The 24,961-nt window shown below is 37.0% G+C and overlaps 4 protein-coding genes across 6 annotated transcripts; 2 read left to right on the forward strand and 2 right to left on the reverse strand.

The window, feature by feature from the left end:
- Nucleotides 1-326: 326 nt before the first annotated feature.
- On the reverse strand, nt 327-9,272 carry LOC143462355 (MAM domain-containing glycosylphosphatidylinositol anchor protein 2-like). 2 transcript variants are annotated; one of them, XM_076960487.1, is made up of 22 exons: nt 9,086-9,272; nt 8,337-8,478; nt 7,893-8,038; nt 7,557-7,685; nt 7,176-7,334; nt 6,880-7,042; nt 6,675-6,784; nt 6,422-6,561; nt 6,246-6,358; nt 5,901-6,022; nt 4,782-4,939; nt 4,463-4,595; nt 4,172-4,265; nt 3,647-3,967; nt 2,766-2,827; nt 2,538-2,675; nt 2,297-2,320; nt 2,051-2,209; nt 1,810-1,948; nt 1,166-1,289; nt 917-1,034; nt 327-738 (listed from the first exon to the last, which is right to left on the reverse strand). In XM_076960487.1, the coding sequence occupies exons 1-22, from the start codon at nt 9,177-9,179 to the stop codon at nt 608-610; spliced, it is 2,919 nt and encodes a 972-aa protein (XP_076816602.1). In that variant the 5' UTR covers nt 9,180-9,272; the 3' UTR covers nt 327-607. The 2 variants fall into 2 exon arrangements, with proteins under 2 accessions (XP_076816602.1, XP_076816603.1); XM_076960488.1 differs by lacking the exon at nt 327-738 and having other exon boundaries at nt 750-1,034.
- Nucleotides 9,273-11,871: 2,599 nt separating this feature from the next.
- Nucleotides 11,872-16,612, reverse strand: LOC143463158 (uncharacterized). Its single transcript, XM_076961559.1, has 10 exons — nt 16,441-16,612; nt 15,975-16,077; nt 15,634-15,756; nt 14,316-15,264; nt 14,136-14,213; nt 13,648-13,774; nt 13,235-13,266; nt 13,071-13,125; nt 12,844-12,908; nt 11,872-12,768 (listed from the first exon to the last, which is right to left on the reverse strand). The coding sequence occupies exons 1-10, from the start codon at nt 16,506-16,508 to the stop codon at nt 12,671-12,673; spliced, it is 1,698 nt and encodes a 565-aa protein (XP_076817674.1). The 5' UTR covers nt 16,509-16,612; the 3' UTR covers nt 11,872-12,670.
- Nucleotides 16,613-20,579: 3,967 nt separating this feature from the next.
- Nucleotides 20,580-21,537, forward strand: LOC143462990 (mitochondrial import inner membrane translocase subunit Tim17-B-like). Its single transcript, XM_076961331.1, has one exon. The coding sequence runs from the start codon at nt 20,673-20,675 to the stop codon at nt 21,165-21,167; it is 495 nt and encodes a 164-aa protein (XP_076817446.1). The 5' UTR covers nt 20,580-20,672; the 3' UTR covers nt 21,168-21,537.
- A 401-nt stretch (nt 21,538-21,938) lies between these two features.
- On the forward strand, nt 21,939-24,237 carry LOC143462991 (uncharacterized). Of its 2 annotated transcripts, XR_013118231.1 has the most exons (3): nt 21,939-22,431; nt 22,862-23,179; nt 23,262-24,237. XR_013118231.1 is itself a non-coding variant. In XM_076961333.1 (2 exons), exons 1-2 carry the CDS (start codon nt 22,055-22,057, stop codon nt 23,332-23,334), a joined length of 450 nt encoding a protein of 149 aa, XP_076817448.1. In that variant the 5' UTR covers nt 21,963-22,054; the 3' UTR covers nt 23,335-24,226. The 2 variants fall into 2 exon arrangements, 1 of the variants encoding a protein (XP_076817448.1); XM_076961333.1 differs by lacking the exon at nt 22,862-23,179 and having other exon boundaries at nt 21,963-22,431; nt 23,262-24,226.
- The last annotated feature ends 724 nt before the right edge of the window (nt 24,238-24,961 follow it).

Consider the following 24,961-nt stretch of genomic DNA (forward strand, 5'->3'; position numbering starts at 1 on the left):
ACCTTCGCTGTGTGGGAAAGGAATGTGTAATCCGCGATCAAGACGGCGACTTCCATTTCATTACTTTCATATTATCATGAAGCCCCAACTACCAGTTTTACGTTATTATGACCACAAAGTTGGCCGCTGTGAAAATTTTCTCCTCTCAAACCGTTAGTTATTAATGTCACAGAGTAGAAGTTTTGACCAAGCGTTTCTAAGCTGCAACTGATGTCTCTTATAAAAGCTAACATTGCAAAGAAGTGGTGAAGTTTAGTGAAGTGAAGTCATTTTACGAATAGTATAGATAGACATTAGAAGACATTTCCTTAAAACTCATATAAAAAGTAGAAATGGACCCTGAAACTTTTTATTAAAAGATGGCCAAAAAGTTGATCAATAAGAATACTGTCAGTTGTAGATTCTTTGTTTTATCGTTATACTTGTTCCTTGGCTGCCACCTAGTGTGACTTGTTATTAGCGTTCACCCTTTTGCTCAAAATCTTCCATTTTATCCGATTTAAGTTGTCTATTTAAAGATATTTTGCTGTGTTCGTATATATTCAATAAGTTGAATGACAAAGAGCGTATGAAACAGACTGTATAATAAGTAGAGACTGAAATGTGTCTAGTATAAGAAAAACCTAAATAAAACAAAACTGTAAAAAAAGTAAGTTAATGCATTTAAACATGAAAACAACCCATGATGATGTATGGATGGCCCTTTGCCTCTGCCTTGCGCCGTAACTATCTTGGAAACTGAAACACAATACACAAAGACATCGGTTACACACTGACATGAAAGCGGCCTGCGTACTGCCCACAGAATATTGACAACTTAATGATGCGGTAATTTTCAGGATGAAAAATTAGTTTCCTGATTTCGATGAACATTTTTCACTTGTCGATATTGTTGTTATAAAAGATTAAGCTTCACCGGTGGTTGTCACTGGAAGATGATTTGTGCAGCCTTGACTTGATTCCAGTACGATGTCATCTATTGCTATGTCGCCCTGGTAACCACGCTTCCTCGTGATCGTGGCTTCAAACACAATCTGGTCAGCCGATGGATATCAGAGTTAACTAAGTTTATATCTATATGTTCTAAGTCTATAGGTCAAACGTGTGCAAATGGTGTTGGTATTAGGTCGATTTTTTTGGACAAGTTATGCAATTAGCAACTAGCCTGGTAGGTTGCCAGCGGGGTTATTTCGAAAAAAGCCCGCTTCCATCCTTTCCCCTGGTTTCCTTCCTTTCTCCAAAGCTCTTCCTCGACACCGGTTTGACCCAACTTTGTCAACACTCGTAATCTACCTGGATTTAAAAGTAGCTTTTTCGTGAAGATTAACTTCAGTTTTCTCAGACTGATATTATAATAACAAGAAGACACGCTGTTCCTAATTCTGTCATTTGATCTCGTAATTTCAGTATCGAAGACTACAGTGAACACACAAAAAATTAAGTACTGTTAGAAAATATGCATCTACGTTTCTACCCAAACTGGTTGGCCGTAACATGCCAACATCGCTAAATTACACCGTGATATACTATTTCAGTGACGTACGCGAACAGGATATACATAGGATGAATATGAATGTTTTTTGAAACTTTTGCATGGTTAAACATCATCCTTACGGTACGTGTATAGCTTGCTAAGTTGTCCGACTTCATTTCCAAAACAGCCGGTAATACGTTAGCATAAAACAGGGATGCTTGTGAAGTTGAACAAAGTACAATATTTAGAAGTAAGTAGGAAAAAATATCCTAAAAGATGTTGTTCAGAACCAACAAGCGCGAGACCTTTTCTACAAGTGAAAGCTTATGTCAAACCTACCTATGTGTCTTCCCATCATGTGGTAGAAGAATGTCAGGCAGGTCGACTTTAAAGGATCGTAAGAGAAGAGTGGGCTAATCAAGCGAGCTTTGTCACCAGGCTTTTTGTAGGAAGAATCAATAAACGCGTAGCCGGCTGAAAATAAAAAAATGACCTGTTGTCAAAAGCCAGATAAAAAGCAAGTGAAAACTATAGACTCGGTGACTTAGGCGATTCGTAGAGTTGTTGACATTCGACCTTCCTTGATTGCAAGAGTTTTGTCTTTGTCCGGTCCGGTGCCTGGCGTTCGGATTCTGTAGGAATCATCGTTGAACTGCCACTTTAAGGATCCATTGACCTGTGGCAGCCAGCCACATTTGTCGTCCATTTCGAATGTGCAATAAAACTCCTGGTTTACTATACATAGAAATCACAATGTCTGGCATTTAGCGGCGTTTGTGGTTCACGAATATATACAAAAAAATATACAGAGAATCAACTCACCTACAGCTGGAACAGTTGGCGACGCTAAAAACATGATGTAATCGTTTACATTTGGTTATAACTTTATCACGCCCAGTACAGTAGAAATGAGATATTTAACATTGAGAGCATTAACGCTAGGTCCAGTTATATTCGTGGCCTTCACTTAAAGCGCACTAGTGGCTTGAATTTTAGGGGTCAAATAATTAATCAATAAAATGCAAGAAAGTTTTATAAAAATTAATACTCTGTTATATCATACTCTGTTCAGTGATTGTGAAAAATCGTGTTGAAGGATCTCCTCTTGCATAATCTGTTATCGCTTGCACTTTTACTTCATATTTTCCTTCATGTAGTTTGTCGAAAACGTAGGATACTTTTTCGCCGTACCCTACACCGCCTGTTAAGCAAAGTTTTGTGTAAGCTGTGAATTTTGTTGGTTAATTTGGAAAATAGAAGACAGTCAGGTACCAGAAAATTGATTTCTTACCAGGTGTGCTTTTTTCGATATTCTTTTCCCACTTGCTGGCGCCATACCTTCGCCACTGTATTCTGCAAAAAAAGTATTAGCATTAAAAATAGTATATATGCACAAAAAAGTATAAAAAAAGTACTTTTCTTTTCCATTTCAATATTTATCATGATTGATGTTGTCTGAACCGTGTTAACTAAATTTTCGCGGTACACCTGAAGAAACAAGCTTATGCTTGCGAAAGCTCATGTCGAAAAATATAAAGTTAACTTTCAGAATGCCAAACTATATCCTGTTTATTAATTAATGTTTATCATATTGCTGTTAGACTAGATTGAAGATCCTTGCCATCCACGGTAAGAATTTATTAGGTGTGCGTATATATTAGACCAGTGGTTCTCAACCGGTGGTCCGCGGACCCCTGGGGGTCCGCGAAACGTTTTCAGTTGGTCCGTGAGAACTTCGAAATTTGCAACATAAAGTACAGTACGAGTTTTTAAAAAATTTTTGCTGTTTATCATTGCTTTTTGAAATAGGCTTGAACATTTGCTTAATTGCCTATTGTGATGGGACAATACAAAAGCTTATTGAGATTTATCACCCGTAGGGAAGGCCTATTGTGATGCACTAGATTGCGGATTATACGAGAAGACAGCTGGATACAGTGATTTTAAGTAAAAATATCCGCATAGTTTGATGTTATTTTGAACGAATAGCGCAGTTGTGCACCAAGACTATTAAGTAAAACTAAGCAAAGAAACATTTAAGTGCAGTCTCAGAACCCTTAGTTTGCTTAAACTTCAGGGGTCCGCCACTGCTTTGACAGCAGCAAAAGGGGTCCGCCAAGATCAGAAGGTTGAGAACCACTGTATTAGACGTTTCCACTAAGCTACAAATACCTGTATTTACGGATTTGGTCTGTGCTCTGCGGCTGCTTTTGCGTCCACATCAAAGTGAAACGGTAGAACAAGTCTTTTCCTTTCGAAGAAATCTCGGCATCATTGGTGAGATAATCATTGTAGAGAAACTCGGGCGGATAAGGTTTGTTGATAAAGTTAATCGAGCAGTTGCTTGTACCCAGCGGGTCTTTTACCACGCAGGTATACCTTCCGTAGTCGCTACCGTTAATCTGATATATCTCGTACTTAGATTGCCACGATGACGAACTACCTAGTTCGTCTGATGAACTGCCGTTAAGTCCCTTGAACCATGTGAATGTGCTGCGTTCGTAAAGGCGTATGAATTGGAATTTCGTTTGACCGATTCCATTTTTTATTACAGAAGAAAAATGTTAAACTTTAAATAAAAACAGTCTAAGCCAAAAGTTACTGTAATATTATTAAAAACTGACACCAGGTTTAAGTAATTCCGTTGAAAAGGTTAGTATGTTTGCAACCTTGTACAAATCATTAATCACAGGATACCTAACTCGTCCTTCCGCGGTGCTACATGTGAAACTAGCCCGGCTTCCAAGAGGTTTACGAATTTCTACGTTTTGTTGTTCAACTGTAGGAGGATCTGTTTGATTGAGCAAATAACAACCTCCCATCAAAACATCAAACATAATCTTACTTTCACAGAACACCGATTTCAAAATCCTGCGGTATCTTTGAAGTTATTTTGTAAAAATAATCTTCCTTATCTTAGCAAAAATATTACTTGTAATTACTTTAGACATTTTAGTCGTTGTTTGGCAAAGTCTTAAAGCCGCTTACATTGTACAATTAAATTTACAAAAGCGTCCGTCTGTTGTTTAGCTAACTTGCTGAACCCGTTGTAGCGAACCGCCGAGCAAATATAGATGCCCGCGTCATTCCGGTTTACATTGGTTATCCTCAGTGTGCCGGACTGAAAAAAAAATCAATGTAAAATAATGTAATCTTTGAATTAAGAGCTTCCATCAACGCTGTCTGAGAGAGAATATGTAAAATGTTAGTTATACGTCTTGGATGCCTAAATCTCAATAAAAGCTCAAAGTTTGACATTTGTGCGATCCTCATACACACACCTAAGACAAATAGACAAGTAATATACTTTGGTTACGACGTTGGATTCGCCACTGGGCATAGTAAGATTGTCAGCTCGAAAAAATCTTATCATGGATTGGTAGCCATCAGCTTTGCACCGCAAGGTGGCAGTGCTGCCTTCTAGCACGATGACGTCACGTTCTATGGTGCTTATCTTTGGAGGTTCTTTGAAAAGAAAAGCTTCTTAGTTGCTATTGTCGTTTATTGAAAATAAACTTTAAAATATGTAATAAAACGCCTAAACTGTACACGATAAATACAGATGCATAGACCTATCCATATAACCTACTGGGTATGGTAATTAGGTCTGTAGGACCATAAATTTCGGATTGGGGCTTTGAAATCAATGTTTTAAGAATTCAAGCTTCAAACAATGTGTACTTTTGTTCAAGCGATATTTCTACCCATTTCCGGAAACAATCAGAATTGCGTTTATCTTATAATAAAAATCCGGTTTATTATACTGGCTGGTATATTTGTCCACTTACAAGCTCGTTTTGTAAAGGTCGTCTTTCTTATTTTGTATGGCCAAGGCGTAAATAGACAAAAATTTAACTTAAAACTTAATATTTTTAAAGAACATAACTATATTTGTTAAAAGTATTAGCTGATATTTTTTGTATTCAAGATCAAAATTGCTCTTTCTCAAATTGATTAAACTACCACAGTGCCTTGTGTTCAATCCCATTAAGAAATGTTGACTTAATATGCGTGGCTTGAACTAACGTGGCATGAAAGGAGGATTACTTCAACGATGACTGATTGAATTTACTGATTACGAGGATATTTTTTAGTATTAAATTCATCATACGGTGTTGTTGAACATTAAAATATGTTTTACACGATTTCTTCAAAACTGAAACGAGTTACTTAGCTTCTCTGAGTGACTTTTACAACAAAATGGTCTTGGTGCTCTACCGCATGGTGTCGCGTTTATTAATCGTTTGTCTAAGGTTGTTCTGCAAAGAAATTTAAAGGCTTTTATACTCTTTGTTGTTTCATTGGGAAGTTAATTTCATTTTGGAACTTCACCGACTTTAGCTGACTCATTCATGGAAATTGCTTAGTCCGTTATGGTTAGGATTGTGCAAAAAGTCATCTATTTTTAAAGCAGAAATGCATTTACCAATTTCACGGGTGACCATGAAGCTCGCGGAAACGTTCTTCGATGTCATGTCTCCGTCCAACTTTGCCGAACATTCGTAAATGCCATAATCATTCTCCCTCAGAGACCGAATTTCAAGTTGGCTGCGGAAAAATTTTGTTTTTTGGCTTTGCCAGTAGGCCGTGTTCTGTTAGTAGTATTTGAGCATGCTCGAGTCAACTGGAGTCTGGGGTTTTCAAGTGCAATGTGTCAAAGAATTATACTCAAACGGGTAAAAGCGTTTTCAATATTCATGCACTCAAGATGTTCAACGTACAGCACATTAAGTGATCACCGAGAATTTGCATCAACCATTCAAAGAATTACCTGGACATTGCCGGAAACTTAAATCCCCCAACAACCTTCACGTTATTCGATGAATCAATTGATAAGTTGTTGCTCAAGGACGTAACAATGGGTTCCCTTTGACCTCGATTGTCCTTAAAATGAAAATCTAGATGCTTGCTTTTAACAAAGACAGTTTTTAAAGATAGAAAACTTACTCGTTTGAACCAGAAATAACGAAGCTCCGAACTCGGTGCTGCGTCGGCAAAACACGTCAGTGTGACGTCAGTCTGCACTGCCAGTGTTCTCGTCTCTTCAGTTGGATCCGGGGTAAGCCAGTACGTCATGGCTGTCAGGCCTACAGCATGGTATTCGGTTCAGTAAAAAACTTTCAAAGTTCTCTGAAGGATTCAATGTGCCCGCTACTGATGATATCTTTCGTGTTTAATCAAGTTGTGTTATTTTTCTTACGTCTCACTATTACTGTGTTTGAAATGCATTTGGCAGATTCGAAGCGGTTGTATCCACAGCAGATGTACTGACCGCTATCATCAGTCGTCACTTTGGCAATGGTCAAGACACTGTGAATACAAAAAACAACGAGCAACTCATTGAAGTTCGATTGTTTTATTAATGCTTAGTTCATATTTTGCTAGCTTTGTTTCTCATTGCTCACCCGTCGTTGATTTTGGTTCTGTTCGATAGTTTCATATTGTTGTCTCTTCGCCAGACCATTTTCGGAGTAGGTGTCCCTGCGGTCACATTGCAGATTACATCAACATCATCTCCCTGGTTTACGACGATCTGTTTGGGTGTGACCCTTGCAAGTTTTGTGCTCTCTGGAAGGAAAGTGTGCCTTGTTAAGCTTGTTCCATAAACGGCCGACATCTTGGTCTTCTCTGTAATCTAGGGCTATTGCAGCCTCTAAATGTACGTGACGATATTTAAAAATGTTGTAGATGCAACACATACCGATGTCAAGCGTGTAGTTGAAACTTTCGGCAGTGTACACGTTGTATCCTTTCTTGTTGTAAGCCCTACACTCATAACTGCCAACATTAGATGGGGTCCGTTCTAGAATTAACTTCGACGAGGACACACTTGTAACATCGCTTTTGCGAGTAACAGTAGCTAAATGTATTTTACACTTATGAGTAAATTCTACTTTGCATCTAATAGCGCATGTGTGTGTTGATTATATTATTATTGCATATATAATAATACGATTGCAGTATAACAAGCCAGTCGAGAAAAGTTTGGTTTGAAATGGTTAATTTCATCCAAAGATGTTTTCAAACATTTTATTGAAACCCTTGACGAAATCAAAATGACTCCAATCGGGCTTAAATTTACCCTCCGGATAGATCCTTGCTCCATTTCTTCTCCAAACAAAATATGCCCGAGGAATGCTCTTCACTTCACACAGAATGGAGATGTTGTTCTTGAAACCACTTCTTACCTTGAGTACAGGACGATCCAAGTCTGTAATTACAATGAATAGGAAACTCTTTTTATTTTTTATGCCAAGTCGAATGGTTCTTTTATCTATTAATTACTTTTGGAATGTGGACCTGTTAAAACTGTAAAACTGTTAAAAATCCTGTGAAGATTTCTTATTTTATATATTTCCACATCGTCAATTTCAATAACGCAGCTGTACCATGTTGATATATTCTATGTTAAACCTACAGGCGACGACAATCTTCTTGGACACTTTGTAAGGAGAGCGGATTCCGTTGTCGGCTTCACAATAGACACGACCTCGTTGTTTTCTTGTGATATTAGAAATGGTCAAATTTGATGCAGATCCGGACGTGATTACGTTTAAGTCATTCCTTTATGATAAAAATGTAAAACATAGGTTAATGGAAAGGAAAGAGCTTAGTCAAACGAATAATGCGAACAAACATTGCCATTAAAACACAAAAAATGCACCTTAGAATATTCTGATATTAGCCGTAAAGTTTAACTCTATATACAATTCGCAAATAAGCGCGTTTTATTCCTTATCAAAAAGTATAAAAACAAATAATTTCTTCAAACAATGCCTGTTGCTCGAGTCACAAAATATGCCGGGGAAATTCCCTCCAAACCACTAAAAAAGAGATCAACAGAACCCCACATTTGCCCCACCTGACCAAGCGTGACCCTGTGATTGACCACCTGAGGCTGGGTCGTGGATGGCCGGCCCCTTCACACGTCAACCGGACCTCTCCTCCTTCGTTTATGACGTAATTGTTACTCCCACCAGGGGATATCCTTGCTGATGGTGCTTCTAATGAAAATGAAAATGACAATTAAAAGTGATGTTAACTTTTACGACGGCAGGTTAAAGCCTTTACCATCCCCTGGGCGACAATAATTTCAAATATCGACAGGTTGTATATATTGGCATCGATTATGTATGGGTTTGGGATTATTAAGATTAACGTGTCTTACCAACGGTTTTGGTAATTGAAAGTTGCAATATATCACTAACGGCGATACAGGAGAAAATCAATACCGAGATAGGCTACCCCGGTCATGCTTAAAGTGGGTATTGGAGACTTAGCTACTTTACAAGTCGGTGAGTGCTTTGCGCTTTTATTCCCAAGGGTCCAACTTACTTCCGTGTTTCACAGAAGCCTAATCTTAAAACACAAGTTAAACTTTTAAAAGTACTTTTTTTTCAATAAATCGTGTCCAACTCATGACAGAATCGCGGATTTCGGCGTAGTACTAGACAGGGTATATGTCATACCGTTGACATTTCGAACATGCCTTGAAGGCTTCACAACAAGGAATTATAGTACCTGCCTTTATCATTTCAAAGCGGCTGAATAAAATTTGTTAAAAATACTTAGATAACACAACTGACTTTATATTGTAAATCGACTTCTTACTGTACGATGAAGGTGCTCTTGCGAATCTTTGTAACTCCGCGAAACTGACCGAAATAGAAATTAATAAAAGAACTTTGACAAGAGCAGTACACATGTTTCCATCCAGTAAACCTTCCGTAGTTTATGAATAGATACATAAACAAAAATATTGTTTGAAGTAGCTTTATACGTATTAAATACTCATCTCAGCCCATTCTCTGACAATAAAGATATAATAGTTACAGGCATTTGATCCATTTTTTGCGGCTTTTCCTCTTATAATGGTCTTTTTTCTACAGAAAACTAACTTATTTTACTTTAACGTTGGCTTTTAACTGATTTTGCTAATATTTTATTCTCTTTGTGTTGATTTTTCTGCACACGAATTATCGATTTTGGTGCCGCTCGCTTTGGAATGAAATATTACTTTTGACGAAATAACTCAGGTTTTCAGCAAAAATGTTTCTAAAATATGTTCATCATCTGGTTTCCAACATGCATTTCCACTTAGAGAATGCTATTATTCTTTTTATATTTTGCGAACATTAAATGATTAAATTAAACAAATTAAATAAATTGAATAAAACTCATAAAAATAAATCAAAAAATATATAACAAGCTTTGAAAAATTCCCATTAAGTTTCTTTGCAACTGATAAATTTATTAAGGTCACTTTGCTACAAATCTTAAAGTCAACACGTTCAAAAATATTTTTGGAAACAGCCTAATTTTGCAAGTATTTCATTGTTTCGTTATCAACAGGCTTTTTTCATTGCAAACAAAACTTTGATCTTAAAATTTACGTTTTTTGAGTCCAAACATCATCTGCTGGCGCAAACCTGACAACAATCCTTGTGTGTGGAAAGCTCGTCGATGTCTCGCGAGTGCCAGACACAAAGTTGTTTCTTCTTTCTCTGTTGGTTTTTACAGCAGGCATCGATCAATAAAATATGACCTTACAGTTAGGCTGACGTCCTGAAAACTTCCCTGTTGATAACGACTGACAGGCTATTGATGCGTTATTAAGCTAATTTTAGTTCCTCTTATAACATTATCGCATGTTTTGATTTGGAAGTATGTTAATGTAACACTTAAGCTGAATTTATGAAAGCAGCCTCGCTCTATTATGAATATTCAGTTATAAGAGTGTGTTATAGTTTTAGATAATAAAGTTATTCTACGTGTATTACAACCACAGTGCCTAATGCTATTAGAGATAATCGGTTGCAATGCTGGGTGTTTAGTATTTTCCATATTAAGAACACATATGAGGATTACGACAATTTTTTTTAACTGGTAACTTGTTTTACGAACACCGCCGCATTAATTGATGTTTGCGGATTCTGTCTTATAGCAATTCAATGCAAACTGAGAAAAAGAATGAGTGCTGTTATACAGATAACCTTCTACGACACAAACGTTTGTTTGCATCCATAAGAATCCAGTTCCTCTAGGTATACATATAACTTACAACTTATTTCAATCAGTTAAGTTTTGAAAATAATCTGACTATCAATAAAATGCATTTTTGCATCGATTTGTTTGACGCGTTCTAGAAATTTTTCTCTAACTATCCGTACGCTGACAGACAATCTATGGACAAAGTTCGGCTTTTTCTCAGTTAACAGTGGTTAAAGTTTTTAATCAGGATTATGCAGTTTATGGGTTTGAACATTTACACAACTTGTAGCCTAAGTAGGTCATGAAATTCACAATAACAGCACATTTATAAAACTTTTAATCTAAAAATAATAATTTACCAAATAAGATGATAATTATAACTAAAGGCATTAAACAGAGATACCAATAAGTTTTGTTCGTGAATGCACCACAATGGTATCTCGTCGTATTAATAAAACCGGACACATAAAGCATTATAGTCTATGATTTCTCCAGCGTGGCTGACTCCACTTAGTGACTGAGCTGGGGATTAATTCCTTTCCATTAACCTCACTGAAATAGAATCAAGTCAAGAAGAAACGTCGATGCAGTGAAGGCGTGAAAAAAGCTGGCAACGGCTATAAAAGCAAATTAAATTTGTCCGAAAATACACAAGGGGTTAAAGGGACTGCCATCAGGCTCTTAACGGGCAAGTTCCAACCAGCCAAAGGCGACTTGGACTGTAGCTGAAACGCTCTGATCATTAATATTTGATGCATGATGGCACAGACGATCGAAAACTACGTGTTTGCGGCAAAGTTGCCTTTTCTTCAACTCGCTGGAATCAGTTGGACGCGTTTACGGGTAAAAGTCCCCTCACTCTGTGTAATATTCGACATTTTCTAACGTCAGGTTCACACAAAGCCTTCTCGTTGGCGGATTTTACGTCGGGTTTAGCCTGGTAAGCTGAAGACATTCCTCACTGTTCAAGCCGATTTCTCACGGTTGCCAAGCTTGTTTTTCCGCGTTTATGTTTTTCAAGCGGTCTTGTATATCAGAATCACTTGACAGAAATATTTGCTCCGAAACTATGCTGCCACGGCGACGTTAGATCATACGCATGCGCAAAAAAACGGTTAAAAATTCTCCGAAAGTTAACGCGGCCTCAAATCTTATAAGCTGCTCTGTGCATACAGCTTACCAAGTTAGTGGCAGCGCCTTTTATATTCTATTTTTTCTTGCCGCAATAAATCCTTATGGTCTGTACCGTTTGCACTACTGTGACTGAGTTGCTAATCCTGTTCCATCAGTACAGGTATGGACGTGTGGTAGCTGCGCCAACTTCTTCGGCTCTCCTGTGTCGGTAAGAAAATGTTTTCACACTTCTCGTACGGTAACTTTTTTGCACTATATTTCATGCGTTTTCTAATCGACTACATACGGACATTACATTACCTGCGACATTACGAAAGAAATTTCACGCACAACATATTCTAAAACTATATTTCACATAACATAGCAAAGAGGTAAGAGCTGAACTTTTTTAATGTTTAACATAAACCTGGGCGTTATTATTACGAGAGTTAAGAAACGACATATCAAAATTCACCACACATCAACATACCGTTGTATTTTCATGCAAATAATATCACCAACGTGCGTTATAAGTTCAATTTTTACAATGCATTGTGTCATAAAAATCTAAACTGTGAAAACAAATACAGTATGTTTATCATTTCTTGACTAGCAATAATAACATTATCGCTCTAAGCCAGGCATGCACAACTCAAAACAGTACACGGGCCGTTTTAGCGAAAAAATATTTTTCGCGGGCCGCGTGCTAACGTTGTTGTAACTAACGTGTAGCCTACTTTATATAATGTGACCGATTAACCGTTGAATAAGAGATATCGTTGAGAAGATGGTTACTGTCAGGAGACGGTTGCCTCTCGCACTACAGTATTTAATTGTTTTTAACGCTTAGCGGCGGTAAAGCATCGGATTCGTTGATTATGTAACTGTAACCGTGGAGAAAATGCCTGAATGAGCGAAATCACGGAATATCTCGTGGGCCGCATGCGGCCCGCGGGCCGTATGTTGTGCATGCCTGCTCTAAGCACAAAGATAGGTGTTAACTTATGAACGACGCATTGTCTGTAAAACAAGAAACAATCTTCCTACATATAGCTTCTACGGTACAAGTAGGTGATTTGTAATAGGGTTACTCTAGTCATAGAAATCATAATCATCATCGTTGAGACGATTGCTTCTAGCGACATCACGTGAATCGAAACTGTCATCATCAGAATCAGTGTCCCATGGAGCTGGAAGGAGAGACTTTAGATTACATGGAAATGGTACTTTAAGTCAGAGGCGACAAATTAAAATCAAACACTAACCTTTCACCATGGGTTTGTATGGGGCACTGCTTGCAATATTTTGCTTGGGTTCGGTCAAGGTTTCACTGAAAAATTGAAGACGGATAATTATTACCTAAATCCCTCTCATGGTTCACAAAGTCATGATGGAAAGTTAAAGCAAAAAGTGGACGAAGCTAAAAAGTGACGACATCGGTACAAGAAGTATTGAAATGACTTTGTGTACATTAGCCTAAATGATAATTTACCTGCTTTCTGAGTCTATTGTTGTCGGTCTAACGGGTAGAGCTTTTACCTGGGAATCTGTACGAAAATCAAGACAACTATTAGTTTGTAGATAATCGTTACACGCAAAGATGTTCATCCAGTGCAATATGCATTGTAGTGGTTTAAAATGTTATTATTCCAATACCTTGTTCTCTCTCACTATCTTCGTCATGTAGTCTGCGATAAAATAAATTGCATCACCAGGAAATTAACAAATAAAAGTAATTCTGCAGTGGTGCGTTGTAGGGTTTATGTCTATTAGGCCTATTTTATTTTTTTTTGCATATTAACATTGCAAAAAGTAAGTTTGTTGTGACTAGTAAAAGTTCATTAAAATGAATTGACCTTAATTTCTTTTGATATCAACATATTAAATTTGAATAAGCGGGTCTGAAGGGAATGCCCAATACTTTTTTTACCAATACACCACTGGACATCAGTCATAAAAATTGTATTGTGCAGCATTGGAAAAAGTAATAAAATATGTAAATGATTACATTTTAATTAGTTTTTATTGATTAGCTTGGTGAAAATTGAGTTAAATTTAACAGTCCTCACTGATAATTATTGGCTGGTTTCGGAGAAAGTACTTCTTCTAATTCATCTTCCTCTTCCGAGAACCCTCCTCCCACCAAAGTACTTCCAAAATCATGGCCTTTCCGTAACTCCTGGTAAGCTGCACTCGCTGAAAGATTTAAAGACATATTGTGGCAAAAGTTGAACCTACACCATGTTTGGCATGCCCAGTGTTTTTTTTAAGGTGTTTTGGGGGACCGAAACGGTCCCCCAAATTTCTCCAGCGGTTTCCCAAAATTTGGACTTGCAACTACACTACTACAGTAAATGAAACACTTGCGGTCTCTTAAAACTACTTAGCGGTCACCCAAACCAAACCTTAAAAAAAAACCTGGGCATGACTAGTAGAATTTTATCAAGAGGACTGTTCTTATCATTCCGAATTGTAAAAAATGAACAAGGTAATGATCTATAACAAATATGCAACAAGCTTAAGCAGCCAATTACAAAACATTAAGTGAAATATTCACATGTCAATGGAAGGTCAGTTTTATGTGATGTCTCTGTTGTTAGGCTCTCACTGAAGACGCTTTCTACATTGTCATGAGCTAAATAATAGAAACATGATTAAAATATCACAATCTTACTCAACCAAATCGAAAACTAAAAATATAGATTGAGTGAAAATAGCGGAACAAAGTCCTCCATACCAGCCTGAGGAACTTTGATAACGCTTCGTCTCGGAGACATCAGTACAGGAGAGATGGAGGTGATAGTATCTGTATTTGCATCGTGGGTCACACTGGCCATTCGTCGAGGAGACGGTGGCTTCTCTGTAGTAACTAGCAGCTCGGCATCAGAGAAGTTTCCTCTAAATTGGACAGGTTTACTTGAAACTTCACTTATGTCACTAATGGACAAGTCATCTAGCAGATCTTCATTAACTGCGGGTTTGGCAAAATGCACGGGCGACGTTTTGCCTGAGTTACTGATTTCAACGCGTTGGATGTGACTGTCTTGTAGTGGGTTGTGTCGTGTCGAAGTAACAGGAGTTGGGTTATCATGCTCACTCTCACTTGAACTTGTACCAAAGCTTGAATACGTTGGTGAAGGAGCATCAGGTATATTTGCTGAAGACAACGGCTCTTTTGCTTCGACACTTGTCTGAGTAACGGGTGATATTTGGACCTCAGAGTCAACATTCTGTCTTTCGGCACTAGATGGCAATTCGAGAGGTGGGATCGAAACTCTTGAAGGACTGTTAGCTGATACAGATGCTTTGTCTAAGTTGGGGTCGGTAGATGGTGATTTGGGGCTTCGCTTTGTTTCTACAAACTCCGGTTGCAGAAATTTTTCTTCGCCGTCTGGGCATACATGAGGGGTTGGGTTTGTTGAGGTGGACTGGCCGTATGGTACCAGCTGAAACAATGGCCCACCCCGCATTTGGCTTGTGACCATGTTTTGATTAACCAATGACACATTACTTTCAGTTGCTGCCAGTGCTTGTGAGCTGGTTGCTGTATGATCAACCATTTCTTTTGTAACTCTGGGGTCCGTTAAATCGATTCCCCTGTCTTTCAGTTGCTTTCTAGCACGAGCGATTTCTACTTCTTGCCGCCATTTGGGATAGAGCTCCAGGACCTTGGCTTCATATTCTTTCTACAAAAATACATCGAAAATATAAATGACAGTTCATCGTCGTTGTTGCTTAAGCTCGTGGTGCTTTAGTGACCACGTTGACTCAAAGCTTGAGGAACCACTTGGCGTTATTGCGTAGTAGTTCCAGCCAGTAGTGTAAAATGCTCACAAGCCTATTAATCAAGATGAACTCAATGAATCCCCATCTGCAAGTGAATGCAACTTAGACCAGTGTAGGACTGAGCTTGATACGATAAAACCAACTGAACTGAGTTATTGCACGAGTTTTAAATGGCTTTTGTATGTTTTGTTGTTATTCTGAGCTCGGTCAGATGTAAACAAAGTTTTAAAAGTATCAATGTGGTTAAAGCGCAAACTATCAGCTCTTACTTTCGTTTTTTGTAGCTTGTCTGTTTCTTTTTGCAACAACGCGATCCTTTCTTCCATGTCGGAAAAATCTCTTATGAGTTCCTCGTTTCGAGTCCTTGCTCTCTTTTCTCTCTCCGTAACTTGCTGGGATTTAAAGATAAGAAAATGTCAAAAATGTCATTTTGTATCACATTAACACATATCAGTACTTCTGTAATAAAAAACAAATTTTTTCACGAAATTATAAAGATTAATTGTGTGTAAAAAATTAAACACCGTATACTAAGTAAAGTTATTATGCAACTAATAAAAAGCTACTTTTAATGATTAACTTTTTCTGTAGCTAGTTTAACGTCACTTACTCTCCAGTAACTTCTAAGTTTTGTTGCCCGAATTGATTGTAATTTCTTGTCATTTCGAACTAAAGTATGAAATTCCCGTTCCAATTTTGACCTTTCTTTCTGGCTACAAGTGCACACATGACATAACATTATTAAAGTATTGCTATCTTATCCAAACTACGGACATAAATAAATGGATAGTTTATTGTTTAAAAACGCAGTTGCATACATATACACGGTAAATCACTCAAAAAAAGACAAACCAGCTACACTACAGTAGATAATTTGCAATAAGGGGGATAATAAATAAAAGTGTACAACTGTAGCTTCTACTATATGAATGATATTTCATCCAAAAATGACTTAGTTTTAGGTTTGAACCTATAATTAGATTGATTTTTTTGTCATTGGATGCAAATTTAAACCGTTTTACAATTACCAAAGAAAATTTGCTATTTGACATCAACCTAAATAGTAGTTTACTCACATTTTGCCAAGATTTTCTTCAAAGTTAATTTGTCTTTCATAGAATTCAATGTCTTCTGTTCTATCCATGGTCACTGCTCACAGATTTATTTAGGTCACTTTGGGATTTTTATTTCAGATATTTTTATGCTTTGGAAAGCTTATATACAAATATACTATCAATATCAGATTTTTAGGTAAGCGAGCAAAGCATTTTAAAAAAGTTTGAATTAATGAGAAACTTGCTTATGTTTTATAACAGCTGACTAGCAGTTGATTGCACTAACAACATTTACACGCAGTATGTTAGAACTTTAACATAAAAATCTAGCTTATATAAAACTTATACTTATAATAATTTACATTGCGTTCATTGCCATTTAAAATAATAATTGCTGTAAGATTGCGGGATGGAGAATCCAATGCCTGGTTTAAGTCGTGCAAAACCTTTCCTTGATCTCAGGATAAAGATGTGACATCACATCACAAATCTGGTCTGTATTTCGTGGCGGCTGCACATCCGATATAAATTTCAAATAAACTTTCTGCACACTTAACTTTGTAGAAGAACTAAATTAATAGCCACTTTATAGTCTAAATTTACACTCATTGACTCACATAAATATTCACTCAAATGCTATATAATACTACACTGCAACTTCTGTTTGTGTTTGTTTGTTTGTTTCAACCTATCACAGCAGGAAGCTAACTACAAGTTTCAAAGCCGTAGCGACTTGCTTGCCACCCCAACTTGAATGTACAGCATTTTTCACCGAGAACTCGTGCGTGTAGAGTAGCGAGTTTTGGCATGCACTTAAACCTCAATTCTTTGTTTATTTATTATATATTGGTGTTTAAACGAACGGTTTTTCTTTGTTTATTCATTATAAATCGGAAGGGACCACATACGCAAAGTCAATATAGCTTATTAATATACATATTTGACCATGGCATACTTTCTATCAAGGTGTGAGTCAGTCCCAACACTTTGGATATTATGCAGTGGCAGGTGAGCCCAGTCGCTATCAAAATACAACGTAAAAACATAATCATAGCTGGGAAAAGGTAACAAGTGACGTGGTGAAAAATGTGTAGAGTCATCAAAGCATGATGAATCAGCAAGGCTGGCTATAATCTATTTAGCCACAAGGATTGGCAAAATTTCGATAAGAATCGATGAAATTTATTTGGCACAAAACATTTTTTTGGTAGGGTATTAGACAAATCTATAGACTAATTACAATTGTTAGCCTAGAAATGCACCGAAAAAGATCGAATAGGTGCACACTTCGTTGGCCGTCGCACACCTGAGTTAGAGCGTCTGCAAAACCAAGATCTCGGCAAATCCTGGCACCATAAAATTCAGAGCGGCAGCAAATAGGAAATAAAATAGCGATTACAAATTGAAGCAAAAGTTAACCGTTGCTAAAAGTTCAACCTTCATTAAAGTAGGTATACATAAATGCATAACAGACATAGGTTTTTCATTCTGCCTTTATGCGGGTCTCACACTCTTTGAACCAAACACTTGGTCTGGCGTCAGTTGACATTTGGCACTCCGCTACAGAGCCGATAAGCCAGAAAACAAAGAAAGCCAAAGACAAAATAAGTAACAGAGTAATTAGCGAAGATATCCCCAGGCTCTGAATGATTTCTTAGCCTCCAAGACCTGAAGTAGACTGAAGTCCAAACGAGTAAGAAGACTAAGCTGAACAGGAAAAGTTTGAATTGTTTCTGGGATACCGGAAAATTGGGGGATTTCCCTCTTTATAAACGGGTATAATAAACATCTCGCTAAACCAACTCATGGTTGTCATTAATTAACTTAAATGTTTTTAAACTTCACTTTGTTATAAAACTAAATAAATAAAAACTGATATTATTTACAGTTTATAAAATATCAGTAAATTGTATATTTGATCCCAAATTTTTAATATAAGACATTGTTTGTTTACAGGAAGTCATCTTTTTGTTGATTAATATAAATGTAGCATGTTTTTATTAAATAAGTTACGTAATTTTAACTTTTACATCATTCGGAATTTTTAAGACTACTACCAAGTAAATGCAACCCTCAAAAACTTGCTTTGCTTATGTAATGTCAGATTTAAATACCGTTAGCATCACCGAGTGGTTGGGGACCACGTTATTACATCATTTTTTAACCTTCTTGTGACTTTTGTTTAAGTTTTGTGCACGGTTTGCCGTTTTGATTCATTGAAGGACCAATACTAGAAACTTTGACTCTTTCTTACCTGCTGTCTTCCAAAATTGATAAGATGGACTCATTTTGGCTTCCTATCAATAAGTCGATGTTCTCTGCAAATAGTCAAACTTTGGCCAGCGAAGTCGTAAAATAGATAGGTATAAAAAGCAACAGCAAGAAAATTGTCGTAGGCCTAAGCCTATACTTCTTTTTTTTCCAGTCGGCAGTCGGGACAACATGGTCATGAAAAGATGAGCAAACTTAGGCTATACAGATGTTTAAACATGTGCAGTTTGTTCAAATTGATTGACTAAAAAAGTAAAATAACTTAATTTCAACTGTTCTTTGACATAAATTTTCAGAAAATTTGTAACTGATATAGCCTAGGCCTACTCTTTTTGATTTAGATTCTACTTTCTCTGATTTTAGTGTTGTCAATACTATACTTGATCAAAGGCTTCTATCAGCTTGGTCATGGTTGTCTAGTCTAATTTCTGTAGTCGAGATTTTGTAATTGGACATGAATTGCCATTGGCGTTAAGATTTGGTGAGCTTTCAGGCCATTCTGAAACATTTAATTTGTGTTTTTCTAAAAATTTCCTATAAAATTTTTTAGATGAATGATATCAAGCAAAATTCTGTTGGAGTTAATTTGTTATGGCTTTATAGTTGAGGTTTTAGGCCCATGGCCAATCTTGTTGGTTGTTACTAAATGTTGTAACCTTTTGGAGTGCTTCAGTTGTTAGAGTTACACTCATAGTTCATGGCTACAGCTTGAATTGTTCTGGTTATATTCAATGAGTCTCGTATTTTTCAGTCGTGAAATCTTCTGCAGCCAAAATTCTGATATCATTAACTTTCAATTCAACTTTACAAAGTTTGTCGTTGTAAAAGTTCATTTTATTAACTTTGCAATATATTCCAATTTCACTAAAAAGACTAGACCAGGGATGTCCAACCTGTTATTATAGTGGGCCGCATGGTCACTTGAAATAATTCATTGGGCCACAGAACCTATTAAATTTCAAGAAAATGGATACATAAAGAGCTGACTGGTACATTTTAATTAGGCTAAAGTTCAAAGCTCAAAATACTACTTAGAGTGAAAATGAATAGTGGGCCGCACAAAAATCTCAGGTGGGCCGCACTGTGGCCCGCGGGCTGCAGGTTGGACATCCCTGGACTAGACCAACATCACGAAACACACTCTTGAGTGCTAGACTGATGAAAGTCTAAATTAGACTGGGTAATAGTAGAAGAGTAATAAGAATGAGTTATTTTGGTTTCAACCCATAATAATATACACAGCTTTTCTGGATAGTACAGGAAGTCACATCACAAAGAAATTAACGTACAAGCTACACAAAGCGTAGCTGTTAGAAAACGTTTAACAGGAAATTGTTTGCAGGCAATTTAGAGAAGCGATATGTTACGACATTTGACAGGAAATTTATATCTTGCGAGAAAATGCAAACATGATTACTGAAGTTATATAATTTTATTAAATATTTTGTTTTGATTTGCAATTCTTCATACCTCTGTCCGTCATAGACCTATACCGATACCTCAGATATGCAGACTATATAGGCTACCGTACAAAAAAGAAACAGTGGTAGTTAAACTACTTCGTTTCTGACCGCCACTTGAAAAAAGAGTTGATTTTTTAAGCTATCGGCAACGTTGTTTGTTATCTATTGATACAGTTTATACAACTATGATATAGCGTGTTAGAGTTATTAAGTTTTATTAGAGCAGTGGTTGCTATCTTGTCTTAACTGTAACACCTAATAGTAAATAAGTCTGAATATAAAGCTTTCAATGAAGACCAAGTGGACTTATTTTTATGAAGATGTAAAAATGGAATATGTTTTAAAAACTAAGTAATGTAAAATTGAGTATCAGGTCGTGAACATGTTTACCAGAAAAACTGAGTGGGTTATAGAATATTTGTTTCTAGTAATTTTTGTATATTTTTACTTTACAGCACATGCATTAGTTGTCTAAATACCATTGCATAAGTTGTACTTGTGGTACTTTGCAACCTTGCAATGGATTATACAAGAGATCCCTGTCCTTGGCGCATCCTGGATGACTGCGGGGGAGCTTTTGGTCTTGGATTTATCGGTGGTGGATTATTTTCAATGGTTGGAGGCGCCAGAAATGCTCCAAAAGGAATAACAAACAGATTAATGGGTGGACTGGCGAATGCAAGAATCAAAGCCCCACGAACGGCCGGAAGTTTTGGTGTTTGGGGTTTCACATTTTCTCTTTGTGACTGTTCATTAGTTGCGCTAAGAAGAAAAGAAGACCCGTGGAACTCGATAATGAGTGGGGCGGGGACTGGGTTTATTTTAGCGATTCGACAAGGAATGGCTCCTGCTCTTGGGTCCGCAGCTATTGGTGGGGTTCTCTTGGCGCTTATAGAAGGTGTTGGAATTGCACTGAACAGATTTCAAGCTGAAATGTACAAGCCACAACCCCCACAGTTTGAGGACACTTCGAGCCTTCCAACAGCGGGTGTGCCTCTGCAATCGTTTCAGTGACCAAACTTTCTTTTTCAATTGTGTTTCATTTTTCTATTTAAGACTTTCAAAACCAAAGATATAGTCTAACATTTTAAAAAATACTTGAAGTTGCTGGATAATTGACGAATGTTTTTCACACAAAATCTCCAATCCTTGTTTTGCTTTTCTGATCTCGTCAATTTTAGGGTTTGAAAAACGCAGTAAAATGTGGTCATACAATATTTTTGGGCAGGTTATCGATACCTCCTTAATGTAAAATTGTAATATAAAGGCCAACAAATTTTTTCGCATACTTCTTTGTGGAACATATTCATTGCTTGTTCAAATTCTCTTGTTTTTAATAGTAATAGAAAATAAAGCCACCGCATAAATTGTTACAAGGTCTTGCATGAAATATACGCGTACTTGTATAATTTACTGCAGGTAAACCTTTAAGTTGTAAAGAATTTCGTTTATTTTAATATTATTTACCCATGTCTGTGGTAGCTAAAATGTTGCTAGCCTAAATTGCTTATAAACTTTCCCTCACCGATTCACAAGCTCTTACTTCATCAACAAATTACGAAAGTGGAACGCTGGAAACATTCTGTGGTCCATGGTAGGCATTTGTGGCATCGAGCAAATTGGCAAAATGTACACCACTAGTTATGACGCGCATTATGTAGTTAATTCACTCCAGGTGTAGATATAAGTAAGCCCAGGTACTCAAGCTACCAGCTTACGCAACAACGATACTGAACGTGTCATTACTCATTACGCCTTTGAATGCCATGATGTAATCTGTTAAACGGGAAAGGGACGCAAGTGATGGGGGAATACCCTTGGCTGTGACGTGAATTTTGCTTCAAACTTCATAAAGGTGCTGCCAGTAATGCACAGCCATAGCTGTGGAGTGCAGTTGGAAAATGTATCTTGAGCTAGTCCCGTCGCAAATAAGGTTCATGCATCATGAGATAAACAATCGTTTTAGAGATGGCCGATCTGTCAATCAAACTGTTTATGACATTGAAAACGGTTTAATGAATGTCGATGATTTACCAATGATAAGAGTGGTCAGAAGAAACGGTCGTTATTATGCTTTTGACAACAGAAGATTGTACGTCTTCAGAGTTTTAGAGAACAGAGGTTGCCTTAGAACGGTCACTGTGTTGAAAGCCAGTTCTGGTCAATTTCAACCGAGACGTTTTACCACCTTGAACAATGGCATTTCCATCACTGTACGAGGTGACGTCACATTGCCCCATGCTGTGGCAATTTCTCCTTCGTCGTTCGACAGTGACAGGTAAACGAAAAAGTATCTGTATTTTATGGTTGTAAGAAGCTATTTTCAGCTAAACCTGTATTCAAGCCACAAAAGTGGGCTAAGTATCATTTGTAGTCTAACCTACAGCATAGGTAATTACTAATTAGGTATTTGTCCAAATATTTTAGCTTTGGTATGTAGCGGCCTGGGTGGCATTTTTAAAACCATCACATCAGTCTTGGAAAAGTGTTTTCCAGTTATAGATTGAAGTTTGTTTTTTAATAACACTTCAATTGTCGTTTGATATTTGGAAACTTGCTCTGAATAACTTCGTGTGAAAACTCCTTTTAGTACGTTATCACTTATCAGGTTGTTTCAAAACACGCCAGTTTTAACTGAATGTAACCCCCTTTGCCAACGCATTGTTTTTCTCGTTCACACGTTCTGAAATGCTCGTGTTTTTTTGTAGGATATTTCCGCTCACATCGCTCCACGTTTTATAAGCTCGAACTTCTACGCGAGAAAAGGTCAGACCTTTTTTAAGCAGTGATTTTACCAGGTTCTTGATTATGCGTAATATTCAGAACGTGTACAGTACCTACAATAAAAAAACCTTTTCTGGTAAACTGTATCTGTTGTAACATAAAAACTTTCGGCTGACAAGAGGATAGAGAATTCTAACCGCACGCAACAATAGAGTCAGGCAATTAATTCAGCAAGTAAATTAAGTCAAAATAACGTCAGTTAAGACAGATAAGCTCTGCATCTGCTGTGATAACCTCCGCAGGTATAACATTTAACGTGTACAAGTTTTTTCTACTTTCACTTCTTTTGAAGTAAATGAGTTCACTTCTGTGTTGCTTTTATAGGGAAGTGGACAGTTTTGCCGAAGTTTCATGGATGTTTGGACGTTTGTGTTCACTTGATTATCACCAACAGTAAACTAATGGCAGAAAACTGGGGAGTGATTTTTCTCCAGAGCCGGTGCATAGAAGTATTTTTTCTCGCTGTCGCCTCTTTAATTTTTTACCATTAACGTGTGAAGCAATCATCGTCACTGTCACAGCACAAAACGGAGCAGGTGACGAATAATTTTTTGGAATTCTCTGTTTTCTTCTAAATTATATCTTCAGTGGCCGCGACGTTTCGATATCGACATTATAAATACTGAAAGCATGTGTGATTATGTGACGTATGATAAGTAGAGTAGGCCTATTTGTATTTTTTAGTACGATATAGCCTATAACCTATGTATTTTCACAATTATATATTTATACCACTAAACTGAAATTTGTGCGTACTATATGGGTGCTTTTAGTGTCGCATTCCTGATTTCTATGGTTTTCCATTCCTATTATTACTTCTTTTAAACATTAGCGCTGTAAAATGGTATCAACAAAAACCAAGCCTTTATTCGTAAATTATAAGACTTTGTTTGCGGTATTTTATGACAGATACTACCCGCTTTTGTTTTTGGCGTCTGTTTTCGCTTCTTTATATAAGGAAGAATGTTGTGTGTTTTTAAATTCTTTTTATTTGCGTGTGCATTGTTTCTGTGGCTTTTTTCATCAGAAATTGTTGATTCCCAAATTGTATGAGAACTTTTTCAGATTCTTTTAACTGTTTAGAAGTTTTATGTTTGCTTTAAAAGCCGCATTTTTAGACTACAACTGCAATGTTACGTTTTATATAACTTACTACTAAAGAATTCAAGCAGCGGGTTTTAGCATTAGCCATAAGTCTACTTGCACTTCATGATTTAATGCTATCGAATACATTCCAAACCTTATTACTTAATTTCTCTCCCTTTATCTTTGCCGTTCATCAAATTAACTATATCAAATAAAATAATTTTCGGACTCACATTCTTTGTATGAAAAGTTGTTCACTTGTTGAATCTTCATGAAGGAACATTTTGTCAAGATTGCTCGAAACCTCGCAAATTGCCGGACGTTTTTCTGGTTGGGGTTTCGCATTATTTCCTTTTGATTTTCCCCTAGTAGCGCTAAAGAGAAAAGAAGATCCGAGAAACTCTACTGTGCATTGACCAGAGCTGGGTTCATTTTAGTGATTCAACAGGAAATGACTCCTGCGATTGTTTTACACTTCATAGGTCAGCAGATGTCGATAAATTTATTTTTAGACCACACGAGAGACGTCTGAATTTCAATGAATGGATTCCAAGTCTTAGGATGCACAGTTTAAAAACACGTCGAGACTTCATACTGCAAATGTAGCCATACCTCTGCAGTCTATTTAATAATCAAATTCTTTTACGTTCCCATTGTACCTGGTTTAGTGGCCGTGCTAGCTATTACTCGTTTTCATCACGCGGTTACGTGCCCTTAGACTTAGCTGCTTTTTCCAGCTCATTGTTTGTTGGAGGAAATGCTTTTTTTATAATGGTTAGCATTTTATTTTTCGTTCTCCCACAAACAATAACGAAAAATAAACCAAGCGACACAATTGTAACCCATACGCAGTAATCTGTGTGTAACTGTGTTCTTGGTTATGTATAAACTACACATTGCGCAATGATGTAATCGTGAGTGACATGATCATCTAGGGG

This window comes from Clavelina lepadiformis, chromosome 6 (assembly GCF_947623445.1).
Source record: "Clavelina lepadiformis chromosome 6, kaClaLepa1.1, whole genome shotgun sequence".
NCBI lineage: Eukaryota > Metazoa > Chordata > Ascidiacea > Aplousobranchia > Clavelinidae > Clavelina > Clavelina lepadiformis.